Source organism: Mangifera indica, chromosome 20 (assembly GCF_011075055.1).
Source record: "Mangifera indica cultivar Alphonso chromosome 20, CATAS_Mindica_2.1, whole genome shotgun sequence".
Classification (NCBI taxonomy): domain Eukaryota; kingdom Viridiplantae; phylum Streptophyta; class Magnoliopsida; order Sapindales; family Anacardiaceae; genus Mangifera; species Mangifera indica.
The window spans coordinates 3,056,391-3,084,228 of record NC_058156.1 but is presented as its reverse complement, the minus strand read 5'-3'; the positions used below and the strand labels follow the sequence as shown (position 1 = coordinate 3,084,228).

General features: G+C 35.6%; 2 protein-coding genes and 1 pseudogene across 3 annotated transcripts; 2 read left to right on the top strand and 1 right to left on the bottom strand.

Moving 5' to 3' along the window:
- The first annotated feature begins 284 nt into the window (after positions 1-284).
- Positions 285-16,897, top strand: LOC123204785 (annotated as a pseudogene).
- Positions 16,898-18,638: 1,741 nt separating this feature from the next.
- Positions 18,639-23,054, top strand: LOC123204514 (serine/threonine-protein kinase ATM). Of its 2 annotated transcripts, XM_044621221.1 has the most exons (3): positions 18,639-18,927; positions 19,105-22,484; positions 22,557-23,054. In XM_044621221.1, exons 2-3 carry the CDS (start codon positions 19,177-19,179, stop codon positions 22,831-22,833), a joined length of 3,585 nt encoding a protein of 1,194 aa, XP_044477156.1. In that variant the 5' UTR covers positions 18,639-18,927; positions 19,105-19,176; the 3' UTR covers positions 22,834-23,054. The 2 variants fall into 2 exon arrangements, with proteins under 2 accessions (XP_044477156.1, XP_044477155.1); XM_044621220.1 differs by having other exon boundaries at positions 18,640-18,927; positions 19,105-23,054.
- A 1,447-nt stretch (positions 23,055-24,501) lies between these two features.
- Positions 24,502-26,613, bottom strand: LOC123204515 (dof zinc finger protein DOF5.6-like). The gene is made up of 2 exons (XM_044621222.1): positions 26,074-26,613; positions 24,502-25,625 (listed from the first exon to the last, which is right to left on the bottom strand). The coding sequence occupies exons 1-2, from the start codon at positions 26,122-26,124 to the stop codon at positions 24,819-24,821; spliced, it is 858 nt and encodes a 285-aa protein (XP_044477157.1). The 5' UTR covers positions 26,125-26,613; the 3' UTR covers positions 24,502-24,818.
- Between the last annotated feature and the right edge of the window lie 1,225 nt (positions 26,614-27,838).

Here is a 27,838-nt window from a genome sequence, read left to right as displayed (position 1 = left end):
ACTAATTGAAATTGAAATATTTAATGTATCTTGCTTCTCGCATTAAATTTCATAACATGGATTTTTCTTTTTTATCATTATATTTTTTAAATTTTAATGCTAATTCATATTGTGTTTGTCTGTACATTTAATTTGTTTTTTCTTCTTCGTGACTCCTTTTGTTTGTTTTTTATTAATTTTGTGATATTTTTTGGGGGGTAGGGTAATTCTGAGTGATCAAGTAGGACTCTGATCCAAATAATAACAGTTGGGAGGCTGTAGTTAGGCGGCTGGTGTTGGGAATAATGACTGGTCTAACAGAGGACCAAAACCCAGTTCTTGAAATTCACGGTACGGTAATAAAACAAGAAAATAACAAAGCTAAAGACAAGGGAGTTGTTTTGGTCAGAGGAGAAGACAGTAGCCCAAACCAGGGTGAGAAACAGATGTCTTCAATTCATCGTTCAGGTTCCAGGCCACAACTCGACCTAAGCAAGGCTGCAATTCAAGGCAATTTTGAGGAGAGAAATCCCACTATTTTGTTGCCTAATCAGTCTGAGATATCTCCCATTTGGCTCTTGATATTGGAGGTACAGTTTTCTTCTACTTCTTCAAAAGCAGTCTATGTTTTGTTTTGGGTTTGACTCTGTTTTTGTGTTTATTACTGCCTCAATTGTTTTCTGCTCTTAATGGCCATGGTGTACTACATGTTCTCATCGTGCTCTTTTTCTCCATTTGTTGGATGGCTTTCTCACATTCTATTATGTGTAGAACAATTTGTCAAATGCTTTATTTGTTGTATTCTTTTGCAACATTCTTTCACTTGCTTTTTAATGTATTTTGAGATTTAAAATGGGAATCTTGATCTGTGTTGCCTTTCACACACATGGAGGGCCAGAAAGAGTTTGTGCAAATTGACCATAATGATTTGTTTCCTTATCTTCTTGTAAATATAGGATCTGGTGTTAGTATGATCAAGGTACTGTTGTCTTCCTCCTGGTTTTCAACTGCTGGTCATTTGATGTCAAATACGGTAAAAACTTAGAAATTTATGATCTATGCCTCTAATTTGGTTTAGGTAGATGGAGATGGGAAGTTTCAGCGGGTCAGTGGGACAAATGTTGGAGGTGGTACTTATTGGGGATTGGGACGGTTATTAACAAAGTTTAAGAGGTTAATTTGATCTTTGAGCTTTTTGTATCTAGCTTCTATATTGTGAGCTCTTATTATGATCTTACTTTTCTTATTCACATTTCAGTTTTGATGAGTTGCTAGAGCTTAGTCAAAGGGGAGATAATAGGACAATAGATATGCTAGTTGGAGACATCTATGGTGGCATGGATTACTCTAAGGGTGCGTTTGGTTGGCGGAAAGATAAATTACCTTGGTAATCTATCTTTTATTCCCTTGTTTGGTTTGTCAGTAATAAAATATTACAGTCTTTTATTACCAATGCTGACGTGTCAGGTAATATAGGTGGTAATCTGATTACCACCTTCACCTTAGGTATTTAAAGATTACTGGGGTAATCTTGAGTTTATTATAGAAAAATTATTATTTATTAATTTTTTGAGATAAAAATAAATTTATTTTTAATTAATATGACAAATAATATAAAAAATATTTAAAAATAATTATATTCAAGGGCATTTAAATAAAATAATTTACTAGTAATCTTTTATTACCTTTAACCAAACACAATAATTATTTATACCTATCAAATTTTATCAAACATAGTAATCATTTATATCCAGTAATCTTCTAAGTAATCTATCTTCAAGGTAATCTTTCCATTTTAGTAATCAAACATTACCCAAACCAAACGCCCCCTAAGGTATATATAAATTGTATTTAGCTTGGCAAATGAAGGAAAATCTTGAATTGTATTCTTCATTTCTTTAATGGTTGGGGTGTTCAGACCATTGGTTAAGTGAGTGAAGAGCTGGATCTTTATTTGTTTTTCTATCTTTATGTTAGCATGAAACATTTCTTTTTCATATTCTTTGGAATGACTAAGTCTATCTGTTGCCATAGATTGGTCTATCAGCATCAACCATTGCATCTAGTTTTGGCAAGGCTATATCTGACAAGAAGGAGCTGGAAGACTACAGGCCTGAAGATATTTCTTTGTCCCTCTTGCGTATGATTTCGTATAACATTGGGCAGGTTAGTTCCATGTAGACTGTACTTTATGCAAGATGTAAAACTTTCTGTTCATTATTCGCAGATGACCGGTTTTGCAATATAGATGGTACTCTAGCTAGGATTTCTGTTGAAAAAGTGCCTTTAGTTTTGTTCTAGTTTCTGTTTTGATTTATTTTTGAGTTATTCTTTCTTTATATATACTTAGAATATTTTACAGATCACAATACTGATGAGTTAGACAAGCATAAAACATGTAATTCAATCTCACCCTTTCATGAAATTCAATGCTTTATATGCTCAGTTCTTATATATTTTCTTAATTAAATTCAATAGCATATCAGTGGTTGATGCTGGAACTAAATAGATATTTGAATTTGCTACCTATATTGTACTGTGGTGTTTCTTTTTTCTAGAAAATTTTGTCAACTCTACTTCGGAGCATCTTAAGGGTGTTTTTGATGCCAATGGACAAATTTGCTACCCTTTTATTAAATATTCATATTTTCCCATCACTTTCTTATTTTCCGATTGAAGAAGGGAAGGGAGAAAAAGGATCGAAACAGTCCATGGACTTTTCAAAGACAAGCTGTTATCATTATATAAATTTTAATGTCATTCTTTCATGTGAAGATTGGGATGATGTATTTAATTATGTGTCATTACTTTAGGGCTCTCCATTCTACATGATTTTGTTGGAAGTTGTTTGGCATCAATACTGTGGATGATTAATCTCCTCCTGACTATTGGTTAGTGGTTTTGCTTCTGCGTGGCTGTTTCACTGTGCAGATATCATAACTGAATGCACTGCAGTTTGGACTCAAGCGGATCTTTTTTGGAGGATTTTTTATAAGAGGTCATGCTTATACTATGGACACAATCTCCTTCGCTGTTCAATTCTGGTAAGGATTGCTTCATTAAAACTATGGTTTCAGTTTCCATCTGATTAATAAGTGCATGAAACTAGTTATACACATTGTTAAGATGATATCTGCTCTATAGTTGTTACTTTGTTGTCACAATTAATTTTCCCTTTTTTTTTTTCTTTTTTTTTGAAATTTTGTGTATAATATTTTCTCCTGACACTTTGAAGTCTTACATTAAATATTTAGGTCAAAAGGAGGGGCACAAGCAAAGTTTTTGCGGCATGAAGGGTTTCTAGGAGCTTTAGGTGCATTCATGAGTTACGAAAAACATGGTCTGGATGACTTGATGGTTCATCAGTTGGTTGAAAGGTTCCCAATGGGTGCACCATACACTGGTGGAAAGATTCATGGTCCACCACTTGGGGATTTAAATGAGAAGGCAAGTGGAATCTGACTTCACAAAATCTAACCTCGAATGTATTTTACATTGAAATTTAATTGTTCGTTCTGCCAATTTTCTAGCTCTGGGGGTTAGTGCTATTTGATTGGATGGTACATGCAGTTGTGATTGGGCTGTTTCGCCCTCAGTGTGATTAACTGGAACTCAGTCTTTTGCTATATTTTGATTTGTCTACTATTTATTAAAGAAAAGATACATAAAATTTTAAGTTAATAATAAAACCACAACATTTCTCTATCTTTTCACCACATTCAAGCTTTGGGGTTGATTTTATTCAGACCCCTAATAGGAGAAGGATAACTTGGCAACGTGTGTATAAATGCAAAACCACCCTTTATTTAACCAATTTTGGCTCTAAATCCATGTGAGTAGTTATATCACATAGAAAACATGCTTTCCTGATTTTATATGTGGGATTTATAGCAAATTTGTGGACTAGCTATATTTTTATAAATTTATTTTGAACTATTTTGTGCCTTTTCATGTTATATTTGGAAATTACAGGGTTTTATCTAAAGTGACACACACACAACTTTTAATGAATAAGTAAAAGTTTTATGTTCTAATCTTAGTTCTAATATATATTTGAACAAAGTACTATCATGTGGTTGTTTGTTTTTGGATTGATTCTGATAGGATCAGATAAATAATAATAATGATAATAATTAATATATTTAAATTATGATAGTATATTAGAATTAATTATGATAGGATATATTTAATTTAATTAGGATAAAATATTATTTGGATTTGAAATATTTGAGTATAATATATCTATTGGGTCTCTATTAGATTCCAAAGAAATTTGCTAAATTAACTCCATGATAATGATTCTGCTCAAGCTATGTGTGTATGTATATATATATATAGAGAGAGAGAGAGAGAGAGAGATTTTATTTGAGTTAGAAAAAACAGTTCTTATTTACAGTGTAGATCATCGGCGAACTTGGATTAAGCCCTTATAATTTCTGCACCAGCGACTAAATCTCCACAAGAAGATATTTTTGACATTTTCTTTTGTTTTATTAGACCTTCAAATATTGTATGTTGGTTGAAATGTCAAATTTCATGGATGGAAAAATTCGTCTTGAAGGGCACTGAGATTACTGCTCCTGTACCTATGGCTCCACCTGGTCCAACTGGACTTGGAGGCTTTGAAGTTCCTTTATCCAAAGGTGGCACTTTGCGTCCCGATGCAAGTGCATTAAATGTTGGTGTTCTGCATCTTGTACCCACATTGGAGGTGTTTCCACTGTTGACTGACCCTAAAATGTATGTGATAGGTACCTATTGTTGGATTTTTGGTAAGCAGCTCGGACGCCTTCGATGCAGAGTATTTGGTTGTCACAACGACCGGACGAAAGTAGATACAATAGCAATGTAACAGTAAATGTTGTATGAAATATTGTACTGAAGCAAATGATAAAGTGATATTTCAGAATGTATCTATGATATATTAATATATAACATCCACGAAATAGCAAGAGCTTTGTTTCTCTTACAAATTAGTTCAATAATTAAGCTAAAAATCAAGAAACTAAACACTGAAGACACTCAAGCTCAGGGCTCCTTCACCAACATTCGAGAGGCTGGGCTCTCTTTCTCCTCTTTGCTTTCTGATTTTTCTCCCCAAATGGCCTAGCTTTTGAGAGGCTAGGTACTCTCCTTCTCAGCCGAAGCTGTATATTTTTTTCTTGAAAAATGTCTCTCCCCTCTCACCTTCTTTTCTTCTATTTTTATACCCCTTTCTCCTCAAACTACCCTTGATTTTATTTGCCACGTGTCTACATTTTCACAGTGGTCCAGTTGCTGCCTTGCTTTTGTGTCTTCCTTTCTGTCTTGCTTATGTGGTGTGTCTTGGTTTTGTGCCCTGCCATTATATGAAGTCCTAACAATACCCTGCTCAACGAGAATCACCTTGTCCTCAAGGTGAAAGCTAGGATACTTAACTTTCATTGCTGCAAAACTCTCTTGAGCAATTTCAAAGGGAAGTAGGTTCTGCCTTTTGATAAAAAACTTCTGACAATTAGTAAGCACAAAAGTTGTGACAACATTTGATAATTTTCCAGAGCTGCGGTGGTTGCCGTTTGGAGGTCCAATTGACAAGTGACTAATGTTGCGGTCATCATTGTTGGGGGAAGGAATTGCTAGTGCTCAAATGTAGCTGCCGGAATGGTGAAAAAATGGAAATCCACAGGTTATGTGAAGGGAGATTATGGTTTTGGGGTGGTTGGATATTGGTAGATAAGTTAATGGGTTTGAGGTCATGTGTGAGAGGTTGTGGGTTGTAATTGTGATTATAAGTGGGATGGGTTCCAACTATGGGCTTGATTAGTGGGTTGTAAGTAGGCTAGATTTGGGTTGTGGTGGTTTGAGTTAGGTTATGTAAATTTAGTTGTTGTTGCGGTGAAAAGAAGATGCGGCTGGGGAAAATTTTGTGGCTTGGGCAACAATTTCCTAAGCTTATTTTAGTTGGATTTTGGTTTTTTAAATTTGAGATTTTGTGGAGTAAGATTTTGGGTTGGGATGTGGGTTTTTTAAAATGTAAAATATGTGTTAGGCTTGTGGAAAAGCAATCGGAAATAGGGTGGGTGAATGTACAACAAACACTTGGGCTTGGGTCATATATTTTGGTTTGGTTAATGGGGTGATTAATAAAAAATGAAAGTTGGGTTGGGTTTGATTTGTGGAAACTAAAGTTGGGTTTATATTGAAATTGGTTTGGGTTTGAATTATGTGATAGGACTTTTGGGTTGGGTTGGGTTTCTAGATTAGGTGGAATTCGGGTAAGGTTTTTAATTCCCACTTTTTCTTTTTCCTTTCCGCCTGCAGCCTCTTTTTCCTTTCTTTTCTTCACACTTCCAACACTGGTTTTCATCTTTTTTGACCGGAAAACATGAAGGTTGAGCATGGGAGTTGATTCAAGTGGTTGGACTTTGTCAAAACCAACAAAACCCCCATTGAAATGTACTATTTCCACCAGATCTACCTTGATTTTGCCGAAGATTGCTTCATCGTCCAAGGATATTGATGCCCCTCTATCAAAATCTCTCATTTCAATTGACCCATCTTTCTTGCTCTCGGTTTCCCTACTAGTTTCCTATTTTTGGACTGTTGTTGGCGGCCCAAGCTCTCTCAAATGCTCTTACAGTTTATTTGCAGAAGAGAGACCCAACTTTTGGGCAATCCACAAAGCGTCTTCAAAATTCTCTCTCCAGTTTTTGTTCATGTCTCTACTTTTATTTGCCATGTTTCTGTTTTCCGACTCCATTTTTCCTAATTCCAAATCTATCCAGGAAGGTGCTTTGATATCATATGATAAGTACCTGGTGTTGGATTTCTGGTAAGCAACTCGGACACCTTCGATGCGGAGTATTTGGCTGTCACAACGACCGGACGAAAGTAGATACAATAGCAATGTAACAGTAAATGTTGTATGAAATATTGTACTGAAGCAAATGATAAAGTGATATTTCAGAATGTATCCATGATATATTAATATATAACATCCACGAAATAGCAAGAGTTTTGTTTCTCTTACAAATCAATTCAATAATTAAGCTAAAAATCAAGAAACTAAACACTGAAGATACTTAAGCTCAGGGCTCCTTCACCAGCATTCGAGAGGTTGGGCTCTCCTTCTCCTCTTTGCTTTCTGATTTTTCTCCCCAAATGGCCTAGCTTTCGAGAGGCTAGGTACTCTCCTTCTTAGCCGAAGCTGCATATTTTTTTCTTGAAAAATGTCTATCCCCTCTCACCTTCTTTTCTTCTATTTTTATACCCCTTTCTCCTCTAACTACCCTTGATTTTATTTGCCACATGTCTGCATTTTCACAGTGGTCCAGCTGCTGCCTTGCTTTTATGTCTTCCTCTCTGTCTTGCTTTTGTGGTGTGTCTTGGTTTTGTGCCCTACCATTATATGAAGTCCTAACAGTATGTGAATCTGTAAATATGTTTTGCTGACAATTTTAGTTTAAATTTTTCCTCGCATAAATCTTGTTGATATTGTACTTCATGTTAATTTGAATTTTTCCATTTATTTTCTGTTGTTATCATTCATGGCACAGGTTATGGATATTGTCTCACATGTCCAATTTGATGCCTCTTTCTTAAGTTGTTATGCATAACATTTTGCTGATGAATGTTTTTTATGCATTCACTACCTTTGTATAATATTGGTTAAGTTGATAATATCTTGTACAAATTATTAACAGTTAAATTTCATACACCGTAGAAAAAGAAAATAACATATACTTCTCTTGATTTCCTGTTAATGTTTCAATTTTTCAATACAAGTAGCTACTTGTGTTCTCAGAGAAATTTACTGTTATGTTTCATTTTTGTAATTTATTTTATCAAAGTATAAAATACACCAAATATTGCATAAGTTTTGGGTTTTAATTATTTCTTCTTATGCCCACAGGTATGAGCCCAATACCATTGATCTTGCAGATCACAGTGAGTTAGAGTGAGTGCACATTGTAAATGTGTTTACTCTTGAATGTCTGATTAGCATAATAATAATAATTAATTTCCAATTTTACCTAAAAAAAAATTGCGAATAGAAGGTTTGTGTTGAAAAAATTTTTTGTTGCTATAGGTATTGGTTCACAGTACTGTCAGAGCATTTGCCAGATGTTAGGGATTATGTTTATATGAAGAAAAGAAGAAACACAAGTGGCAATGCTAGGAGGATAACACGTAGCAGTCAACTAGCAAGTCAACTTGTACTAAAACATACTCCACCTGCAGGGGAACATGCAGCACAGCAGAAGCCTCCAGATTAGGATACGTAATCAGAATGTGGGACCACCAAGATATCCCAAGATCAAGTGGCAATGCTAGATTGGGAATGCAGGAAAAAGGAGAGATAAAAAAGAGACCTGGAGCAGAAGAGAAGAGGGGGGGAAAATTTTGAGTAGAGTGAGCAGGAGAGAGTCAGCCTCTCGAAAGCTGAATAAGGGAGCCTTTGGCTATGGTTTTTGGAGTTATTTTGTGAATACTTTTGGAACTCAGTTCAGTGTTACTGAGTTGTGCCTTGCTGGAAATCTGTATTTGTTCTGTAAATTTGTGTTAATCAATTGTAACAGCTGAGAGATAGTCATTGTATTGGTAGAAAACTGTTGTAATCAAGTTTATAACTCTATCAATACAACACATATTTTTCTGCACTATTTACATTTGCGTGTTCTGTCTTGGCTGGAATTTACACAGTTCAGCAGTTGCTTTAGTTGGGTGATTAAGCTTTGGGTGAGATATCTTCAGAAGTGCAGTGGCAGTGAGGGGTTACCCAGGTTCCTATCAATTGGTATCAGAGTACCGATTCTAGGGATGGAGAAAGTCGACTTCATCGAAGATAATGGGCGTTGGTGGATGGTTCGACGACTGACTCAATGGGAACTTCGAGAATCGATGACGAACAGAATTTGTCCTCGCTGTGACGACAAAGAAGAGCCGAAGCATGACTGTAAGCGCAAATCATGGGCCATTCTTGTGGTGGAAGAAGACGATCGGGATGATGAAGGCGTCCTAATCGTATTTGACAGTGAAAAAAAGAGAAAAGACGCTGAGATTGAGAATTTTGGCGACAAAATAGTCGATTTGGGTGATTGGGAGAAGAAATCGACAATATACAGTGAAAAAGTGAACGATGCCAACGAGATCCAGCTGTCGGAGTTCACTCTCTCACTTGGTTGCAGCGTTCCTGAGAGGAAGATGCTGAATTCTGGAGAAGGAGGCGCCCATGAAGAAAGAAGAGGAGGAAGAAGAAGGGTTTATAACCCTACCCGGCCCAATAAACCATTTACCCAGCCCAAACCCAACTCATTAAACCAAAATCCATCACTATTAAACCTAGCCCAATACCCAACCCAATTTTTCATTAACCCTTCCATTAACCCAACCAAAATATATGACCCAGGCCCAAATAACCCTTTAACATTTACCCACCCCATTTCCAATCACTCATCAACAAGGCCAACACCTATTTCATATATAAAAAACCACATTCTAGCCCAAAATCTTATTTTACAAAAACTCAAATTCAAAAACCCAAAACCTAGAAAATATTCCACTCAACACCACCCAGTTGGGTTAACTCCATTGCCAAAAAGCTTTGGCAGCACTAATACAACATACTCCCCAAACCCAATTCAATTCACAATTCCTAATAACCTTTTTCTCGATCTAAACTCTAGCCACTTCTTATTTGTAGGCTATGGAGGTGAACAAGCTACTAAAGATTCACTTGAAGCAGATGATCTAAGGAAGCATTGTGAGGTTAACTATATTCGCAACCTTGACTATATTTTGACAGTCTCATTACATGCTTCTTCTAGTGCATCTCTAGATATTTTAGCTAACCTTGAGAAGCTGTTAGACCTGAGGTCATCAGAACCTTGGTGTTATCGTCGGCTCCCAACACCAACTGCTACTTTTCCTGTCGTCATCAATAGTGAAGAGGAGGGTAGTGAGGATGAGGTTATGAGGACTCATAAAAACAATATGAAAAAATCCACTGTCAAGAAGGAAGGAAACACAAAATTAGAATCCTTTTTGTAACCCAAAGATGATCTCAATCAAGGCATAAGCAAGGAAATTCGAGCTTTACAGAAAAAGCTGCAACAGATTGAGATTCTTGAAATGAAGCAGGATAAAAGGTGTCCTCTTGATGACCAGCAAATTGCAAAGCCTTTAACAAAGTCAGCTCTTGAGAATTCTCTAGCTCTGCTTGGTGTTCCAGTTGAGTTACCACAGTCAATAGCATCATCTGTAGCCTTGTCAGATGGGAAAGGGTTGTCGGATTGCCAGTGGACTTGGGAATCATGCAACAACCTTCAATATCTTTTTCCCCAATCACACCTTGAGGACAAGGTGCCTCTCCATGGGAGGGGTAATGTTAGGGATTATTTTTATATGAAGAAAAGAGGAAACACAAGTGGCAATGCTAGGAGGATAACACGTAGCAGTCAACTAGCAAGTCAACTTGTACTAAAACATACTCCACCTGCAGGGGAACATGCAGCACAGTAGAAGCCTCCAGATCAGGATACGTAATCAGAATATGGGACCACCAAGATATCCCAAGATCAAGTGGCAATGCTAGATTGGGAATGCAGGAAAAAAGAGAGATAAAAAAGAGACTTGGAGCAGAAGAGAAGAAGGGGGGAAAAATTTGAGTAAAGTGAGTAGGAGAGAGTTAGCCTCTCGAAAGCTGAATAAGGGAGCCTTTGGCTATGGTTTTTGGAGTTGTTTTGTGAATACTTTTAGAACTCAGTTCAGTGATACTGAGTTGTGCCTTGCTGGAAATCTGTATTTGTTCTGTAAATTTGTGTTAATCAATTGTAACAGCTGAGAGATAGTCATTATATTGGTAGAAAACTGCTGTAATTAAGTTTATAACTCCATCAATACAACACATATTTTTCTGCACTATTTACATTTGCGTGTTCTGTCTTGGCTGGAATTTACGCAGTTCAGCAGTTGCTTTAGTTGGGTGATTAAGCTTTGGGTGAGATATCTTCAAAAGTGCAGTGGCAGTGAGGGGTTACCCAGGTTCCTATCACCAGACCTTGTTGATAAGGTAAATAGAAATATCATCCTCATACCTCTATCTCAGTCTTACATGAAAACACACATTCAAATCAAGTCCACAATGTTGCAAGATAAATTTGCTAGCAAGAGAATTTTTCCAGGTGCTTAGTAGATTCAGGAAGAGATAAACTTGTAATTGCCTGTTTATTGTTCTGGTAAAAAGCCCTGGTCTGCTCACACTAATTGGGAGCTTACAGTTTCATGTTCAATGGGATCATCATTATTGAATATATTATATATATCAATGCTTAAAACACTGTCATTATTCAATATGTGTGCTTTGTAACGATTGTGCAATAGGAGGGTGATTTTAGAAGAAGTCCTAAACAATATTTTATATTTGAAGGGACCTCATATGTGTCCATTTGATGTCTGGTTTGAATTTAAGAGGAAGAACAAAATCAAATTTAAAACTTATAGTTGTTGGGTTGATGTTTCTGTTCTAACAATATAGTTAGATTTTTAGGTCGTTTCTCTCTCTCTCTCTCTCGCTTTTTTTTAATCATGTTAATACAAAGTTCATAGTTTTTTATCAAAAAAAGAAAAGGTCAGACTTTTTAGTGGTTTAAGGGTCTGATTTTAGATCCTTTGTATTTGCGCTTTGTTTTGAACTCCTTGGTTTCATTGTCTATGATGTTATATTTTTAACATCTTCACATTGTGGGAAGTTCATTATCTATTTTCTTTGTCTTGTCATATTTTCTGGAAGAATTAGTTGACATTTTTTGATATTAGGTACTAATTGTGGGAGTTTAATGTGAATTACAGTAGACAGTGGCAAGTAAAGGTGGAACTGATGATGCTAAAAGAAGGGGAGATGCATTTGCTCGTGCATTTTCTGCTCACTTGGCTAGGTAACTGTACTCTCACAAATTATATCTCATAAATTTATTGCCTTGGTTTACTTGTGAAAGTTGTATAAGTCAGCTAGAGTTTTGTCGAATCTGTAATAAGTTGAATGGCCTACATCCTGATTGTAATATAGATTTATGTTCATTTATATGCTACAACTGGGAAGGAAAATAAGTGCACAGTTAGGATTGTTGGGTTTGCTCACATCTACATAAATGGTTCCAGGCTTAAGGAAGTGCCTTTTTCCAATTCAATAGTTTAATGTTGCAGTATGGAAACTGAAATTAATGATAGTTGACTAACTTTGATATAAACTTCCTACATGCATCGCTGCTTATGCTTATTAAAGGTGATGTAATTGCCTGACTGTTTATCCTTTAAGAGGATCTGTAGAGTTGCCATATTCTGAAAAAGAAGACTCAATTGCATGATTGCTAGCACATCCTTTCCTCAGTTATTCCTATGAGCTAATTCCCTTTAACTTTTGTGTATCTAATTGTCTAGAATATTCCTCTTGTACACAACTTTTAACAACTTCTTGACTTTTAAGTTGAGTTGTGTGTAAACTTTATACATTATATACAGTATAACTGTTGATGCCTGTTCATTCTTAGTCTTAAACATGATCCCAGTTCTTGAGAGGGTGACTTCTTGAACCTGGTCAGTGCTTTGAGTTTCCAATTGCATAGTCTTCACAAGTGTGTTTCTTTTGGCAGTGAAGTGCTAAAGTTAAAACCTGTCTTAGTTTACCTTTTCAAGGACTATTGATTCCATTAATTCTTTCATATCCTTACAATTTGGGCCCATTTAACAATTATGCAATCTAAAGAGGTGAATGAACCTTTGTAACCATGCCTTTTTTCCGTTTACTAATGTTTAATCCATTGAATAGGTTGATGGAGGAACCTGCTGCGTACGGGAAGTTAGGTTTGGCCAATCTTTTGGAATTAAGAGAAGAGTGCTTCAGAGAGTTCCAGTTTCTGGACTGCTATAGAAGCATAAAACAGAGGTAACTACGTTTTACTCAATCTGGGAAATAGTATTTTACTTGAAATAAAGGCCCTCTGTGCCTCTCCTAACATATTGCAAGTAGAGTCAATGAGTGCAGTGTAGTCATGTGACCATTGTAAAATATGCACATCCAGTCTCCTAGGAAACAAATGCATAATAAGCAAAGGGTAATTTATTTTTCTTGTTTTTTGGGTGAATGTGCAGGGAAAATGAGGCATCACTTGTTGTCTTACCTGACTTATTGGTTGAGCTGGACAATATGAGTGAGGTATGTGTATTTATGAATTTACCTCTCGTTTCCTCCTAATACGAAGACTCTAAAAGTTAAAAGCCGTATAGACAATATCAAATATTATCATTACAATCTCACCTAATACCTGCTGCCTCTTTTAACTTTGATATCTAGAAACTTCTTCAATTATTTGGGAGATTCATAAATCTAATTGGGCCCTGGTTAAAGTTAATAGTGATGTTTGGGACAAACATGTATTGTTTCCCTTCCTAGAGCATACTTCTTGTGAGCTCACCAGGCCTTAGGGCTGGTTATAATCAAACGGATTTTGATTTTTTTTTTCTCTCAGTACTGAATTGAATCTAGTCATCAATGTTTAAAAATCGAATTAGACTAAACCACCAAATATTGGTCAGTTTGACTGGAGATTTGAAAATTTCTTTTAATAACAATCAGTGTGTAAGAAATTCAAAAGAAAATAAATTAACTCAAAATGAAATAAACAAATACTGATTGATATCTCTGCCCAGACGTTTACCATGAATTTATTCTTTAAAAATAATTAAAATGCGAACAACATAAAAAAATGTTGATACTAGAAAAATAATCTATTTAATGGCTGCTGCTGTGACAATGTGACAGTGCAAGTGATATCGTGATGGTGCGAGAGATAGGGTGAGATGTGGGAGAGAAAGTGCGATTTTGGTCGTGGCCAGGTTAGGAAGAATTGAATTAAGGTTTATTTATATCTTCAATCTTGTGTGGGCAAAACCATGATTACATAAATTAAGTGTCCAATTATAACAGAAAATGTATCTTTTAAATTTCTGTAAAATGAAATGATGTGGTTCTGTTCAGTTCAGTTTGGGCTCAACCTTATTGAACTGTCAACTGAAACTCAGTTTATGAAACTAAGTTAATTGGTGTCTTTTATACACTTAGGAGGCGTTTGGTTTGGGTAATATTTTATTACCAAAATAGAAAGATTTATTTGAAGATAGATTACTTAGAAGATTACTGGGTATAAATGATTACTATGTTTGATAAAATTTGATAGGTATAAATAATTATTGTGTTTGGTTAAAGGTAATAAAAGATTATTAATAAATTATTTTACTTAAATGCCTTTGAATATAATTATTTTTAAATATTTTTTATATTATTTGTCATATTAATTAAAAATAAATTTATTTTTATCTCAAAAAATTAATAAATAATAATATAATTATAATAAAATCAAGATTACCTTGGTAATTTTTAAATACCTAAGGTGAAGGTGATAATCAGATTACCACCAATATTACCTGCTACATCAGCATTGGTAATAGAAGATTACTGTAATATTTTATTACTAACAAACCAAACAAAAGAATAAAAGATAGATTACCAAGATAATCTTTACAAACTAGAACCAAACACCCCCTTAAAACTAAGTTTGACTTGGTATGGCTCCACTTGTCTTTTTGCCCACTTTTACTGGTCACCCTTTCTACCATTGTGTTATATCATCTAACTTCCTCTTTACTCTGCAGGAGACAAGACTGCTTACGCCTATTGAGGGTGTACTTGCTGCAAACATATTTGACTGGGGATCCCGGGCCTGTGTGGAACTCTATCACAAAGGGACAATTATTGAAATTTATAGAATGAGTCGCAACAAAATGCAAAGACCTTGGCGGGTAACTGAGGAAAAAGAATCTGAAAATTTGGAGAATACTTAATTTGTGATGAAATTTCTGAAGAGGGTTTTTAATGTTTTAACTTAGGTCGATGATTTTAATTTCTTCTAGGAGAGAATGTTTGGGTCTGGAGAGAAGAAGCCTCAACCTCATAAGAGAGCTTTACTCTTTATGGACAACTCAGGTGCTGATATTGTTCTAGGGATGCTACCCTTGGCTCGGGAGCTCCTGAGACGGGGTACAGAAGTAAGTTTGTTTCTGCACAAAGTCAATGAAAGGCTTTGAATGGAGTCCACTAATACTATATACAGTTTCCTTTCAATTCCTGTCCGTTTGCTTAGGAGCCCACCATTTTTAATTGGTAGTATATATCATGTTTGTTCCTTCCTACCTGAATCTCTCTAATGCAGTGGATCTCCATTGTTAATAAGTTTTTGTTATGGACTGCAAGTGGATGCTTAGGTAGCAATTGAAAATATTAGTCTATCATCTCATGCAGGATCAGATTCTCTGCTGTAGCTTTGTAATATGTTCTTACAACTAAATTCATGTATTAAGAAGAGATAATATAAATGTTTTACAGGTTGTTTTGGTTGCAAACTCCCTCCCTGCATTGAATGATGTAACTGCAATAGAACTCCCTGATATTGTAGCTGAGGCTGCCAAGGTCTATCTCTCCTCACTAACATTTGATTTGTCCCATTGTTTTATAACAGTGTTTTTGACATCTGGAGGGATTTTTTTTCTTTGGTAATCATATTCTACTGTGACAGTTTAAATTTAAAAAAATAGAAGTATTATGCCTGGTTAGTGGGTCCTTTATCAATAAAGAGTATCTTGGAACTAAACAAATTATTCTCTTTTGATTTTGGAGATCTAATGCTCTAGGTGCCATTGAACTCTAAGCAAGCATGCATGATGTCAATATGTCAAATCAAACAAACCAGTCTGATTCTTGTATCTGCAGCATTGTGACATTCTTCGCAGAGCTGCTGAGGCAGAAGGCTTACTAGTGGATGCAATGATAAATACCTTAGATGGTAGTAAAGAGAACTCATCTTCAGTTCCTCTGATGGTAGTTGAGAATGGGTGCGGTAGCCCCTGCATCGACCTGAGGCAAGTCAGCTCTGAGCTAGCTACTGCTGCAAAAGATGCTGATCTGGTATGATAGTAATTTTAATTACTGAAATCCTTGCTGGTTACAAACTTCAAAAAAAAAAAATCCCTCTTCAGAAACTTTAGATACTGAACTTTCCTTTTGTTTGTAGCTCCTTCTTGTATTTTGGTTTTCCTACTCCATTGAAAATTAGTTTGTTACAAACATAAATTTAGGAATTGTGGAGAGATCAATGCATATAACTCTAATAACATTAGTTGGTACTCTACAGATTATTTTGGAAGGGATGGGTAGAGCTCTGCATACCAACTTAAATGTGATGCTCTAAAGGTATGACCTCGTAGTTTTATATTTATTTCAGAACATAAAATTTGGAAGTATATTGCATGACTTCTGTAAAATCAAGGGGCAGTTACCTAATCAATTATGGATCCTCATTAACAAGGGGAAAAGAAGAGGATGTAAAAAAAAGGAAAGAAAAGAATAAAAATAAATAAATACAAAGTTGAGGTAGAGTTAAAACTTTTCCTTTGACACTTCTTGTAACATGAAGAGCCTTTTATTGCAGCTTGCAATGGTGAAGAATCAGAGGCTGGCAGAAAAGTTGATTAAAGGGAACATATATGACTGTGTTTGCCGATACGGGCCAGCCAGGTAAATCTTCACTCGTTCAAAATTAATTAGAGAAAGTTTGGATGAGTAGTCTTCTCTTCTTCTTCTGGGTGTAAAATATATAAACAAAAATAACAGACATGAAAAATGAGATGGTGGGCTAAAAGTAGGGTTCCTGGGGCTGCCTGCATTTACTTGTTTTAGAAGAAAGACAATTCTCTCCTCCATTTTCATTGTAAATGTTATTGTTAGAACCTCAGTTGTAAGGTTGTGGTAGTTCAATGTTAGAAGGTTATTGATGTAAATGTAAATTCATATATTCACCTCATAATATTCTAACTTCAGGGCTTAATTTGTCATTATAAATAACCAATACATCATCATCTTGCTGAGTTATGAGATGCTCGGATGGACATACACAAGCAATTAGTCTTTTCCAAACAATTAGAGTGGATAACGTGGGTTTTAATATATTTGTTTATTTTATTTACATCAGTTTAATGAACAATTTATTATTTCTTTAACAAACTGTCGTAATTTGATTATTATAATTGTAAAAATTAAAATGAGATACAAAATACATTTTATTTGCCTAAACAATAATTTAAGCTACATCAAATTACAGTTTTCTAGTTCAGCTGTAAAATATAAAATAGTTTAATTTAGTTTGAGATTTTGTCAAACATTTTTTTTTTAGTTTATTTTAAATTTTATTTTCCTAATCCATATATAAAAATCAAACTATGTACACCCTTATTGTAAAATGAAACAAAAAAAAAAAATGTTGATCCAAGATTTTATGCTAATAGCATGTTGACTATGATTTTATGATTATAATTACCCCTATACACTCCAACTCAAATAATTTAACCAAGATTTTAATATTATAATTTGTTACGCTAAAATATAAAATTACGAAAAATGTCTCTTAGAATATAAAGTTTGCTTGTATCTCTAATTTAATATTCAGAGAACTTTTGGTTATTGATAATTTATCTTTTATTATTTATCTTATCTTATTTTTAGTAATCTTTTAATACTAATAGTGATATGAAAGATAATATAGATCGTGATCTGATTATCACTTTTACCTTAAGTATTAAAATATTATTAAAATAATTTTAATTTTGTAACAATTATATCCTTATTTATTAATTTTTTTAGTATTAAAATATCATCACTTTTAATTAATATAACATATAATATAAAAAAATATTTTGTAATAATTATACTCAAAAACATAAGTAAAATAATCTCTAAATATTCTTTTAGTATATTCAATTAAACATAATAATTATTTATACTTATCCATTATTAAATATTACTTGAACCAAATGCACTTTTAGAATACTTCAAAGAGAATTTTTAACTGCAAAGAATTGAATTTGCACTTACCCCTACCCCCCAATTTGGTTTTTTGACTTTCAAGTATACATAATAATAATTTATACCAATTCTAAATTCGATTTTAAAGTAAAAATTAATTTTAATAATTAGATTTAATGATATTTTTTATTTGATGTGAGATAATTTAAACAGGAGTTAATAATGATCCATACATGATGAGAGAGTTTAGTTTAGAAATTTATTGAAAGGTTACCTAAAGATGTAAAATTATAGTTGATTAAATTCCTATAATGGTAATTTAAACAATAATTATTTCAATTAATTTAATTTCGTCCTAATAATGCTTATTTTTCAAACTTTCAAGGACCACCGTTGAGAGAGAAGTCAAAGAGAGAGAATATTGTTGTCGCTATCATCTTTAGGCACCAATTGTTGCGTTAAAAACCTTAGAGTGGAATGTAAGTTTTTCAAATTTTAAGTAAAAGAATTTTGTTAGTTTTTAAACTTGAAAGGTAGAAATATAATATATTTTTATTTTAAAAATATTTTTATTAAATAACAATTTTACTCTTAATAATTTAACCGAAAAAATAGATATTTAAATTTTTAATAATTAAGAAATAAAAAATTAAATTTAGACCAATGGGAAATAGTTGTTTGGCCATTTCTATAATGGTAATTTAAACAATAATTATTTCAACTAATTTAATTTCCTCCTAATTATGCTTATTTTGATTAATTTCCAATCCCAACAAACAGCACATTGATTTACATGAAATTCGCACAGAAAGGGATACAAAGACCTGCTCCTTGACGCATTAACAAAACTCGGCTCTCTCCTTGTCTCTGTCATTGCCGTATCTGTCGCCTGAACTCTATTTACTTCGGCCTTTATATTATTGCTTATCTTTTCTCTGTCTACTCTCTTTCAAATCTCTCCTTTAGCCACTACCTTCAATTTCTTTCTAACTTGTGTTTCGTCCGCTGACCCACTCATTTGCTCTGCTTACTATGAGAATGCCCACTTTTGTTTTCAGGTATTATTATCTTCTTTGTTTAAGTTTTCGCTTGTTTCGTTTGATTTCCTTCTCTCTCTTTTTTTAACTTTTAACGTCTCATTTTTATTAAAGTTTGTTCTTTTATCTTTATAATTATGTTTCATAGACAATAAACCCGGGATCTTTATTATATTTTTATCTTTTGTTCTTGATCAGCTGTGAGGTGATTGAAAGATTAGAAAATTGAAAGTTAGATTAAAAAGAAGAGTTTTTTGGACAGTTTTGATTATGGAAAACCTTCAAACCCCAGAAACCCTAGAAACTCAAAATCCCAATTATGAAACCCTAGAAGGAGCTCAAGGGTCTTCTGGGTTATTTGATTCTATGCAGAAGTGTTCTGGGTTGGTTCCTGCTGAAGAAAATGGTAAAGAGGTTTATATAAATAATGGCGGTAACAATGCTTGTCATGTGGAAGTTGCTGAAAAGGTTAATAACAGTGGAGGAGAGAATGGGGCTGAAGACAATAGTATTTCTGTTGCTGAGGTTCAAGAAATTAGTGTTAATATTGCTGGGTATAAAGAGAATAGTATGCATGTTGCTTTAGTTCAAGAGATTAGTGATAATGTTAAAGAGAATGGTGTTAGTGTTGCCAGGTTTCAAGAGATCAGTGTTAGTGCTGCTGGGGTTGAATCGAATAGAGTGACTGTTGCTGGGGTTGAAGAGAGTAGTGTCAGTGTTGCAGGTGTTGAAGAGAATAGTGTGAGTGCTGTTGGGGTTGAAGAGCATTGTGTTAGTGTTGCTGTGTTTGAAGTGACTAATAATAGTCTTGCTGGGGTTCAAGAGATAAGTTCTATTGCTGCTGGCGATGAAGAGAATAGAGATAATGCTGCTGGAGTTGAAGATAATAGTGTTATTGTTTCTGGGTGTGATGAGATTAGTCTTGGTGTTGCTGGGTGTGAAGAGATTAGTGTCAGTGCTGCTAAGGTTGAAGAGGACAGTGTTTGTGTTGCTGAGGTTGACAAATACTGTTTGTCGAGTGATGGTATTGTAAAGGAGAATGAAGATAAAGTAGATTCTGTGGAGGCACTATCGGTTGGTAAGTTAGGTTTGGCTGAGGATGGGAGTGAGGAAATTGTGGTTGAGAAGATTGTGAAAGGTAAAGAATTGAATGAAGCTGGTTCAGTTAAAAAGATTGAAGTTTCTGGAGACAACATATCACTTTTTGTAGATTTTTCTGGTTCTCTGAGCAGATCTAATAAAAAAAATCTTAATGGAGCAACTGTTACTGGATCAATGCTGAGTGAGGAGTTAAAAGAAACCAGGGAAGAGGAAAAGGAAGTAGTAATTGATAATCAAGAGAGCAAGTTTTCTGTTGGTGATGTCATCTGGGTTAAAACCAAAAATCAGACTTGGTGGCCTGGAAAGATATGTGACCCTTTTGATGCATCAACTTCTGCAGTGAAAACTGACCAGGTGGACTGCCTGCTGGTAAGGTATTTTGGAAGTGGGCATGTTGCTTGGTGCCATCCATCTCAGCTGAAGTCTTTCTATGAGAACTTTGAACAGCTGTTTGGGAAAAGTAAGGCTAGATGCTTTGTTGTTGCAGTAGAAAAGGCAGTAGATGAGTTCGGTAAACGACTGAAATCAAAGATGACTTGTTCTTGTATTACAAAAGAAAGTCATCAACTGTCTGTCAATAGTGTAAGTACAGAGGGAGCTTCCATCTCTAAGCATAATTCTGCTGAATTTGGCAAGTTTTCGGTCAATGATTTGGAACCTGCCAATTTTCTAGCACAACTCAAAAATCTTGCTCTGGGCTTTCCCATGCCTGGCATGCTTGAGCGTAGTGCTACACAAAATCGTTTGTCTGCCTTTCATCTTTCTATTGGACATAGCCAAGTGCCTATGGATCAACTACTGGGAATTGATGTTCAATATAGTGATGATGACAAACTCGTAACTGGAAGCAATGACAACATTTTACAGCGGAAGAAGAATGAAGCTCAGGGCATGATATTGGGAGGGGACCTGGGTAATGTTACCGAGGAGGTAAGTACACCTGGAAAAATGGCATCAAATTTCAGAAAGAGAAAGAGAAAGAGAAAGAAGGATTCTGAAGCTAGAAATGACATTGATGCTAGTGCATTGGATTCCTTATCTAAACAAAAGGAGGGAAGCCTAATGGGATCTCCAACAATTGCAGAACTCCACACTTTGAGTGTGGGAAATGGATATGATTGGAGTGAGGGGAAAAGTAAAAGGGAATTTGAATTGAGAGAACGGAAGAAGAGCAAGTATCTATCATATCCTTATGTAAACTGGGAAGACAAAAGCCTGCCATGTGAAACAGAATACCTTAAGGCGCAGAGAGTCACTCATGATGGAATGGAGGAGGAAACAGGTGGAGGTTTCCTTGCAGTTTCCCCTGCAGCTGTTAAATCCGGTGGTAAGAGGTTCCAGAAAATATGGTTCAAAAAATTCATAAGCGGAAGTGATTTATCTGCAAATCCAGAGCTGATTAATGCATCTTCAGCAGAATTACTGTCTGAACTCTGTTGTACAGCTGTAGACTGCCTTTATCCAAATAAAAACAAGAACTTTGATTTAATTGAGTGGTTCTTTTCTAGATTCAGAATATCAGCATATCATGATGAATCCATTTATGAGATGTGCTGCAAGAATATGGTTGGCCTGAAGCAAAAAGATGCTAAATCTGATATGAATGAAATCCTTGATACATCTCTTAGCAAAGTCCCACTGGAAAAAAGTGAGCTTCTACTGAATACTGATCCTCAGTACAAGGTGCAAAAGAGAAAGAAAAATACTAACCCAGAAAAATCGATGATTAAATCTCCTTCTGGCCTATCAGATGCAAATATGAATATTGATGCTAGCAGCTCACCAGCAAAAAATTCCCAGAGTACAGGCACTCACAATCTGCCAACTGGACAAACTACTTGCATACCTGATTTGAATGATAATGGTGCTACACCCATGGTATTGGCAGAAACTGCCCAGGTTATTGGCCATGTGGCCTCTGAGAAAAAGAAGAGAAAGAAGAAACGAGGAGCTGCTGCATGTGGTTCAGAGACTAAAGTTAGTGCCAGCTTACAAGATCTAAATGGAAACATTGCTAAATTTGGCTCATTGGTGGTAGACTTGCAGGTGAAGGGCCCATACTCGATCAATTCTATCCCTGAACAAAGAAATGGAGATTCTCCTATACCGGGCTTGTTGATCAAAGATTCACAGGGAGTTGGCCTGCTCTCTATCGAAGGTAAGCCCAGACAGAAAAGGAGGAGGAGGAAGAAAGCAAATGCAGCATCAGAACATCAGGAGACTATAACTACTTCCAAAATACCAGATTTAAATGGAACTAGTGCCGAGCCCTGTGCATCCCCTCAAGGAAAACCTGAGAAGAAGAGGAGGAGAAAAGGGGAAGCTAGTGCAAGGCAGCTGAGTAGAAGATTTGCTTCCAGGACATTGAATATGAATGGAAATAAGAACAGAGAATGTTTAGGGACTGCTCTTGTCCTGACGTTTGCTCCAGGAATTTCCATGCCTACTAAAGAGGTTTTAGTCACAACATTTTGCAGGTTTGGGCCCTTGAAGGAATCAGAAACACAGTTGTTGACGGATACTAATATTGCCCACGTTGTTTTCATCAGGAGTGCGGATGCTGGAGATGCTGTTCTAAGTTTAGAGAAGAGCAACCCTTTCGGTTCAGCCCTACTCAATTATCAGCTCCTGTCCAAGCCTTCAGAGTCAGTTACTCAGCCAGCTGAGGCACCTCCGCTTGACTTCATAAGGCAGAATCTTGAGATGATGACATCAATGCTAGCAGACTCAGGAGATAATCTTTCTCCAGAGATGAAAGCCAAATTGGAGAATGAGATTAAGGGCCTCCTGAGAAAGGTCAGCTCCATGCCTAGCTCCTCTTCCTAATTGAAGTTGTAAGATATAAAACATTAATTTGGTTGTTTATTTATGTAGTGACCCTAGATTGTTATGCTTCCTTCTTATGTCTTCTGTATCGGCTGTTGCTTTATATGTATTTTCTCTTACTGTGATGTTGCCAGCACCAAGAACTGTTTAATCTCTATTAAACTGAAGTGCACAAGCATGGAAGCTACAATCAATTGGACCAATTGGGTCTTCTGTCTTAATTTGGCTTCTTCTTCTTCTGTTTTGTGTCTGTGTGGTGAGAAAAAAAAATGTGTGCCATGAAATGTTGGCAGGTTAAGAACCAGGGTCAGTACCTGAGCATTTTGTTGACTAGCTGGTTGAAGGCCACATAGAGACCCAAAAGTGGTACATTAACCAGAAGATCTGATCATGCAAACATTCTTGATATGGTGTCAGCACAAGTGCTAATTGCTTGAGTGGGTTGTGCATAAATTTTCACTACAATTGATCACCGAAATTTGAACTTATATTTGTAAATTACAACAGAAAAATTGTACCTGCAATATGGCAAGATTCTTTCAGGTTGGCTTGGCAAGGCTATATATCACATCCCCAGTTTTGCTGAAATTAGAAATTGCTCTTACAATAAAATGATAGAATATACAGATTTTGAGGGAGAGCCGTGAACAAGTTTCGGTTATAATTTGTTGGTAAAAAAGGCTCGAATTTTATGCATACGAATGTGGACTTGGGCCTCTGTTTCTCACTCTCTATTGTGTTCAACCCCATACAATGGATCAGTTGGCAAAAGAGGGAGATAAAATCCAACGACTTCAAATCTCTATTAAAAATTGCCGTGCATTCAACATGGTAAAATTCATTGTATGTCAGATACTCCATCCTCTGGGCAATAAAAGTCATTTGCCCAGGTACAACATGACCAACAACCGCTGGTACAAAGTGGCTTGACATTTTTCATCCCATAATTGCAACTCCTTCGGTGGCTTTTATCTTCTCTATTATGTCATTTGCCTCTTCTTTGGTGATTCCTAGTTTAAGTAGTACAGGTACCTTCTGAACAAAGCACCTGTACTATAAAGTACAAACTTCCAATGGAAATTATATTTAACTACTCTATTCTCTTATAATTTAACTTAAACTCAACATTTTTTAGATCACGTACATATCATACTTTTTTAAACCAATGAAAATTATTAACCTCAATATGTATTAGTGGGTATTAAAAAAAACTTCCAAAAGATTTCCATAAATAGGCGAGGAATTCCTAAAAAAAAAAAACAAAAAACAAAAACACTCTAACTAGAAATGTCTGATCATCTATGTCCTCTTCGGGCATTATTTCTGTAATAAACGAAAACATAACCTGGGTGGAGGATAGAAAATTAGCATATACATACATACATACATACATACATACATACATATATATATATATATATATATATATATATATATATATATATATATTTGTTTTTAACTCAGTGGAGACATGGGGTCACATGTAACTGCACCAAACTCAATGAGAGTTTTCGCTTTCCCTGGAAACACTGCTTTCGTTTTCTTTCTGATCTCAAACAACATCCAAGCCGCAGAGACATATGCACAGTGAGGCTACCGCTATTTCATGATATTTCGTAACATAATAATAATCACTCACAAAACACGCAGGCGACGGAGTATAAAAGATATAGAAAGATAAGATATATATACAGAGAACTATAAGACATTGTATTTTTTAAATTAAAAAAATAAAAAAAGAAAAGCACTGCTACATCTTCGGATCTTCCTCGGAATAACAAGAAATTCCTAGAGCTTTGAATGCCTTACATGGCGATAAGCCACTAAATTATGTAATAAAAAGATGATTAAAAAACAAACAAAAACACAAAGCCGACACTAGGGCACTTATGGCAGCCATTTTTACAGACTTTGGGATGTCTCCCATTCACACTCCTATTGTTGCGGCATGTTTAGTCAATGACGATCATTTTTGGATCAGTAATTTAGACTAAGGAATTTGTAGCGGATGAGCCGTAGCCATTCATCATTCCAGTCCATGAACCCAAATTTCCTAAGAACCCCTCTTGGCCTTGCCAGTCGGGTGATAAAAGCTTAGTAGTTGGTTTAAAATCAATTGTATTTTGATGATCTTCATTTGCTTCATATGGGAACATCAATCTCTGGCAAGTGTCAATGAAAGTTCCGCCATTTCCAGCAAGAGACATCTCAAATGGAGAGCACACACCATGAACGTTTGGAGCCATAAAATCATAATTTCTAGAACCTCCAACGATAGCTTCTAACTTACTCTCCATTAAACCTATAGGCGTCTGGTTTTCAAGCATGGCATTATATTTGGCATCCATGAAATTAGGGTTAGCAAGGGCACCATGAGCGCCCAGAATGTTGCCCAGGTGAGAAAATTGAATATCCGGAAAAGAAAGGTGAAGATCAGTGGAATTATGAGATGATGATGATAATCCGGGATTTTGGTTAATGAGGTGATGATGATCGTTTGATTTTTTAGAAGAAACTTTCTTATTCTTTCTACAACCACCACCAACGGGAATGTTCCTCAGGGTGCCTCCCTTAGTCCAATACCTTCTACAAGTTTTGCAAAAGTACCTCGGCTGAGAAAGGCTGTAGTTGTTGTAGTAACAAAATTTGGTGTGTGTAGAGTCACACCTCGGGCACTTGAGCGCCTGATCGTACGGCGGCGGCGGCCTCCTTTCTACCAAAGGCCTTGAGTAAGTCAGCAGCTCGCCACCAGATGGTGAAGAATCCAAGCCAGAATCCTCGTGAATCGTGCCCTTGACATGGAAACAAATAAATAATGCAAAATGTGTCAGTGCTACGACTAAACATTCTTTGTCATATCTTAAATGTCGATTAGTGCAAGGACTAGACATTCCCCACATTCCCGGCTATTTTCAGCAACCAACTAGAGTGTCTGGATGAATAATTAGTATCCCATTATCCATCCGAATTTAATTTCCAAAAACGCTCAGTGATTAACAATGTTCATCTTATTCAAATTATGTTGATAAAGCTTTAAGAACATACGGTATTGGCAATTATCTATCTTCCTGTAAGTTTTGGCAATTATCGAAACTTTGCAACGAACCTGACAAATATGAATGTGTTTTTCTCATTCGTGTATCTATCTAGCTTCCTAGAGTTGAGTCATAAACAGCACACTATAGTAAAGATGAGAAAAAGTTATATGGAAGTTACAAATGCATGGCCATGGCGTTATACCTGAAGCCAATCAGACGAATCCATGCAAACTTGCAGTGAAGCAAGACCCATCAAACAATTAAAAACCAACTAGAAAGAAAAAAATGATAAATTTCACACTCTATCAAACTATCCCAGCCACCTCGACTTCACAATCTGTACTTCTCCATTAATTTTGGTTATAGCTCATTGAGACCTAGTTACAAATTAAAAGAGAGAGAGGAAGATGACAATTTTCAAGAGAAGAGAGGAGAGTGAGAGTGAATGGTTTGTGTGGAATGCGGGGGAGGGTTGGTGGTGAATATGAAGGGAAGAAAAAGGCAGCAGGTGTGCAGTGTAGCCAGGTCAAGGTAATCCGCAAAATACGGTCTAAACGACGTCGGTGGCCAAGCCTTAATGGGACCCCAGTATGTCTGGCCAATGTTGGAACAATCACGGACCCACTTCTTACCTCAGCTTGACTGAGACTCCTCTTGTAAAATGACCGGACTGTGATGTCACTACAATCTTTGTGTAGCCGTAACTACAGCCGTTGGATAATTAGAGAGTTAACGTCAGATATCGCGGCTTAGTCTGCACAGTTCACTCAGACGTGACAGACGCATAGACGAGGGACAGAGATGGGAGAGAAGAGAATAATAAATTTTGCAGTTCTCGATAAAGAGAAAGCATAACGAAAGAGCACTCCACTTGCGGGCCCTCCAGAGTGGCCCCCAATCGCTCTCATCCTACAAGCAAAGTATAGATTCCCCCCACACCACACACTTCTCACGTGCCTGCCTTCCACCCCAAAATTATTATTATTATTTCAAATAAGAATTGGCCGCATCAGAGCAGTCTGTGTGAAGAACACACCTGAGAACATAGGGCCCACGTTTCACCGTACAACTGACACGTGTGATTTCGTTTTGTCACCTCAAACGGTAATTGATCATCATTTTAATCATAAGAATCACGTACTGCGACCGAAATCATTAACTCTATGTCCTAGAATGTGCATAGAGCTATAGGTTGTTTCAGATGGATGTAGACTGAAAACTCATGTCCCCCTCCAGGCCAAAGTGTCATGGTCCATGGTGGATACTCATTTTATCAATATAGATTTTTCACAGAAAAATCAACACCAACATTAATTTTTATTTAAAAAATTTGGCTTAAAAATACTTTTTTACTTATTAAATTTATAAATAATATATTGAAAAATTAATTGTTTTTCTAAATAACCCAAATTGAAGAAGCACAATTGAATTTCAAAGCAACAGAAACACAAAGTTGAAAATTAGGAGCAATTAAAAATCATCACAGCCACCATTTCACAAAAATTCCAATCCCACAACAAAGAAACAACTCCATATTTTTCCTTTAGTTCTATCCAACCAAAAGTTGTATTTTTTCAGTATCTTTTGACCGAAACCATCCCATAAGCTCAAGCACAAACTTCTTCAAATCAGTTGCCAAACCATCATGACAAACACAATCACAAACCATTTCAAATGGGTTGTTGCTCTATTTTCGAGTCCAATTGTAGCGTCAATTTTAGGTTCTTGTGTCACTTCATTGTCGTAGACCATTTAATTGGATTGAGTTCCAATTATTTGTTCGTTTTGAGCTTTTGATACAAATTCTTTTTTTCTTTTACAAAATTTTTTTTTTCTTTTACAAAATTTATAGATATTATATCAAGTCGATTTTAAAAAAGGGATGATTGGTTTTAATCACAGTAGTGATTTCATCAAAGAATACATCTGCTGTGATTAACCAATAAGAAACCCTAGAGTAAGGAGAA

Bases quoted from the DNA above. Each gene is read 5' to 3' on its own strand.
- LOC123204514 (XM_044621220.1), top strand. From the start codon at position 19,177: ATGGAAAACCTTCAAACCCCAGAAACCCTAGAAACTCAAAATCCCAAT.
- LOC123204515 (XM_044621222.1), bottom strand. From the start codon at position 26,124: ATGGGTCTTGCTTCACTGCAAGTTTGCATGGATTCGTCTGATTGGCTT. The intron at 25,626-26,073 runs GTATAACGCCAT...TTCCATGTCAAG, and splicing joins ATTCGTCTGATTGGCTTCAG to GGCACGATTCACGAGGATTC.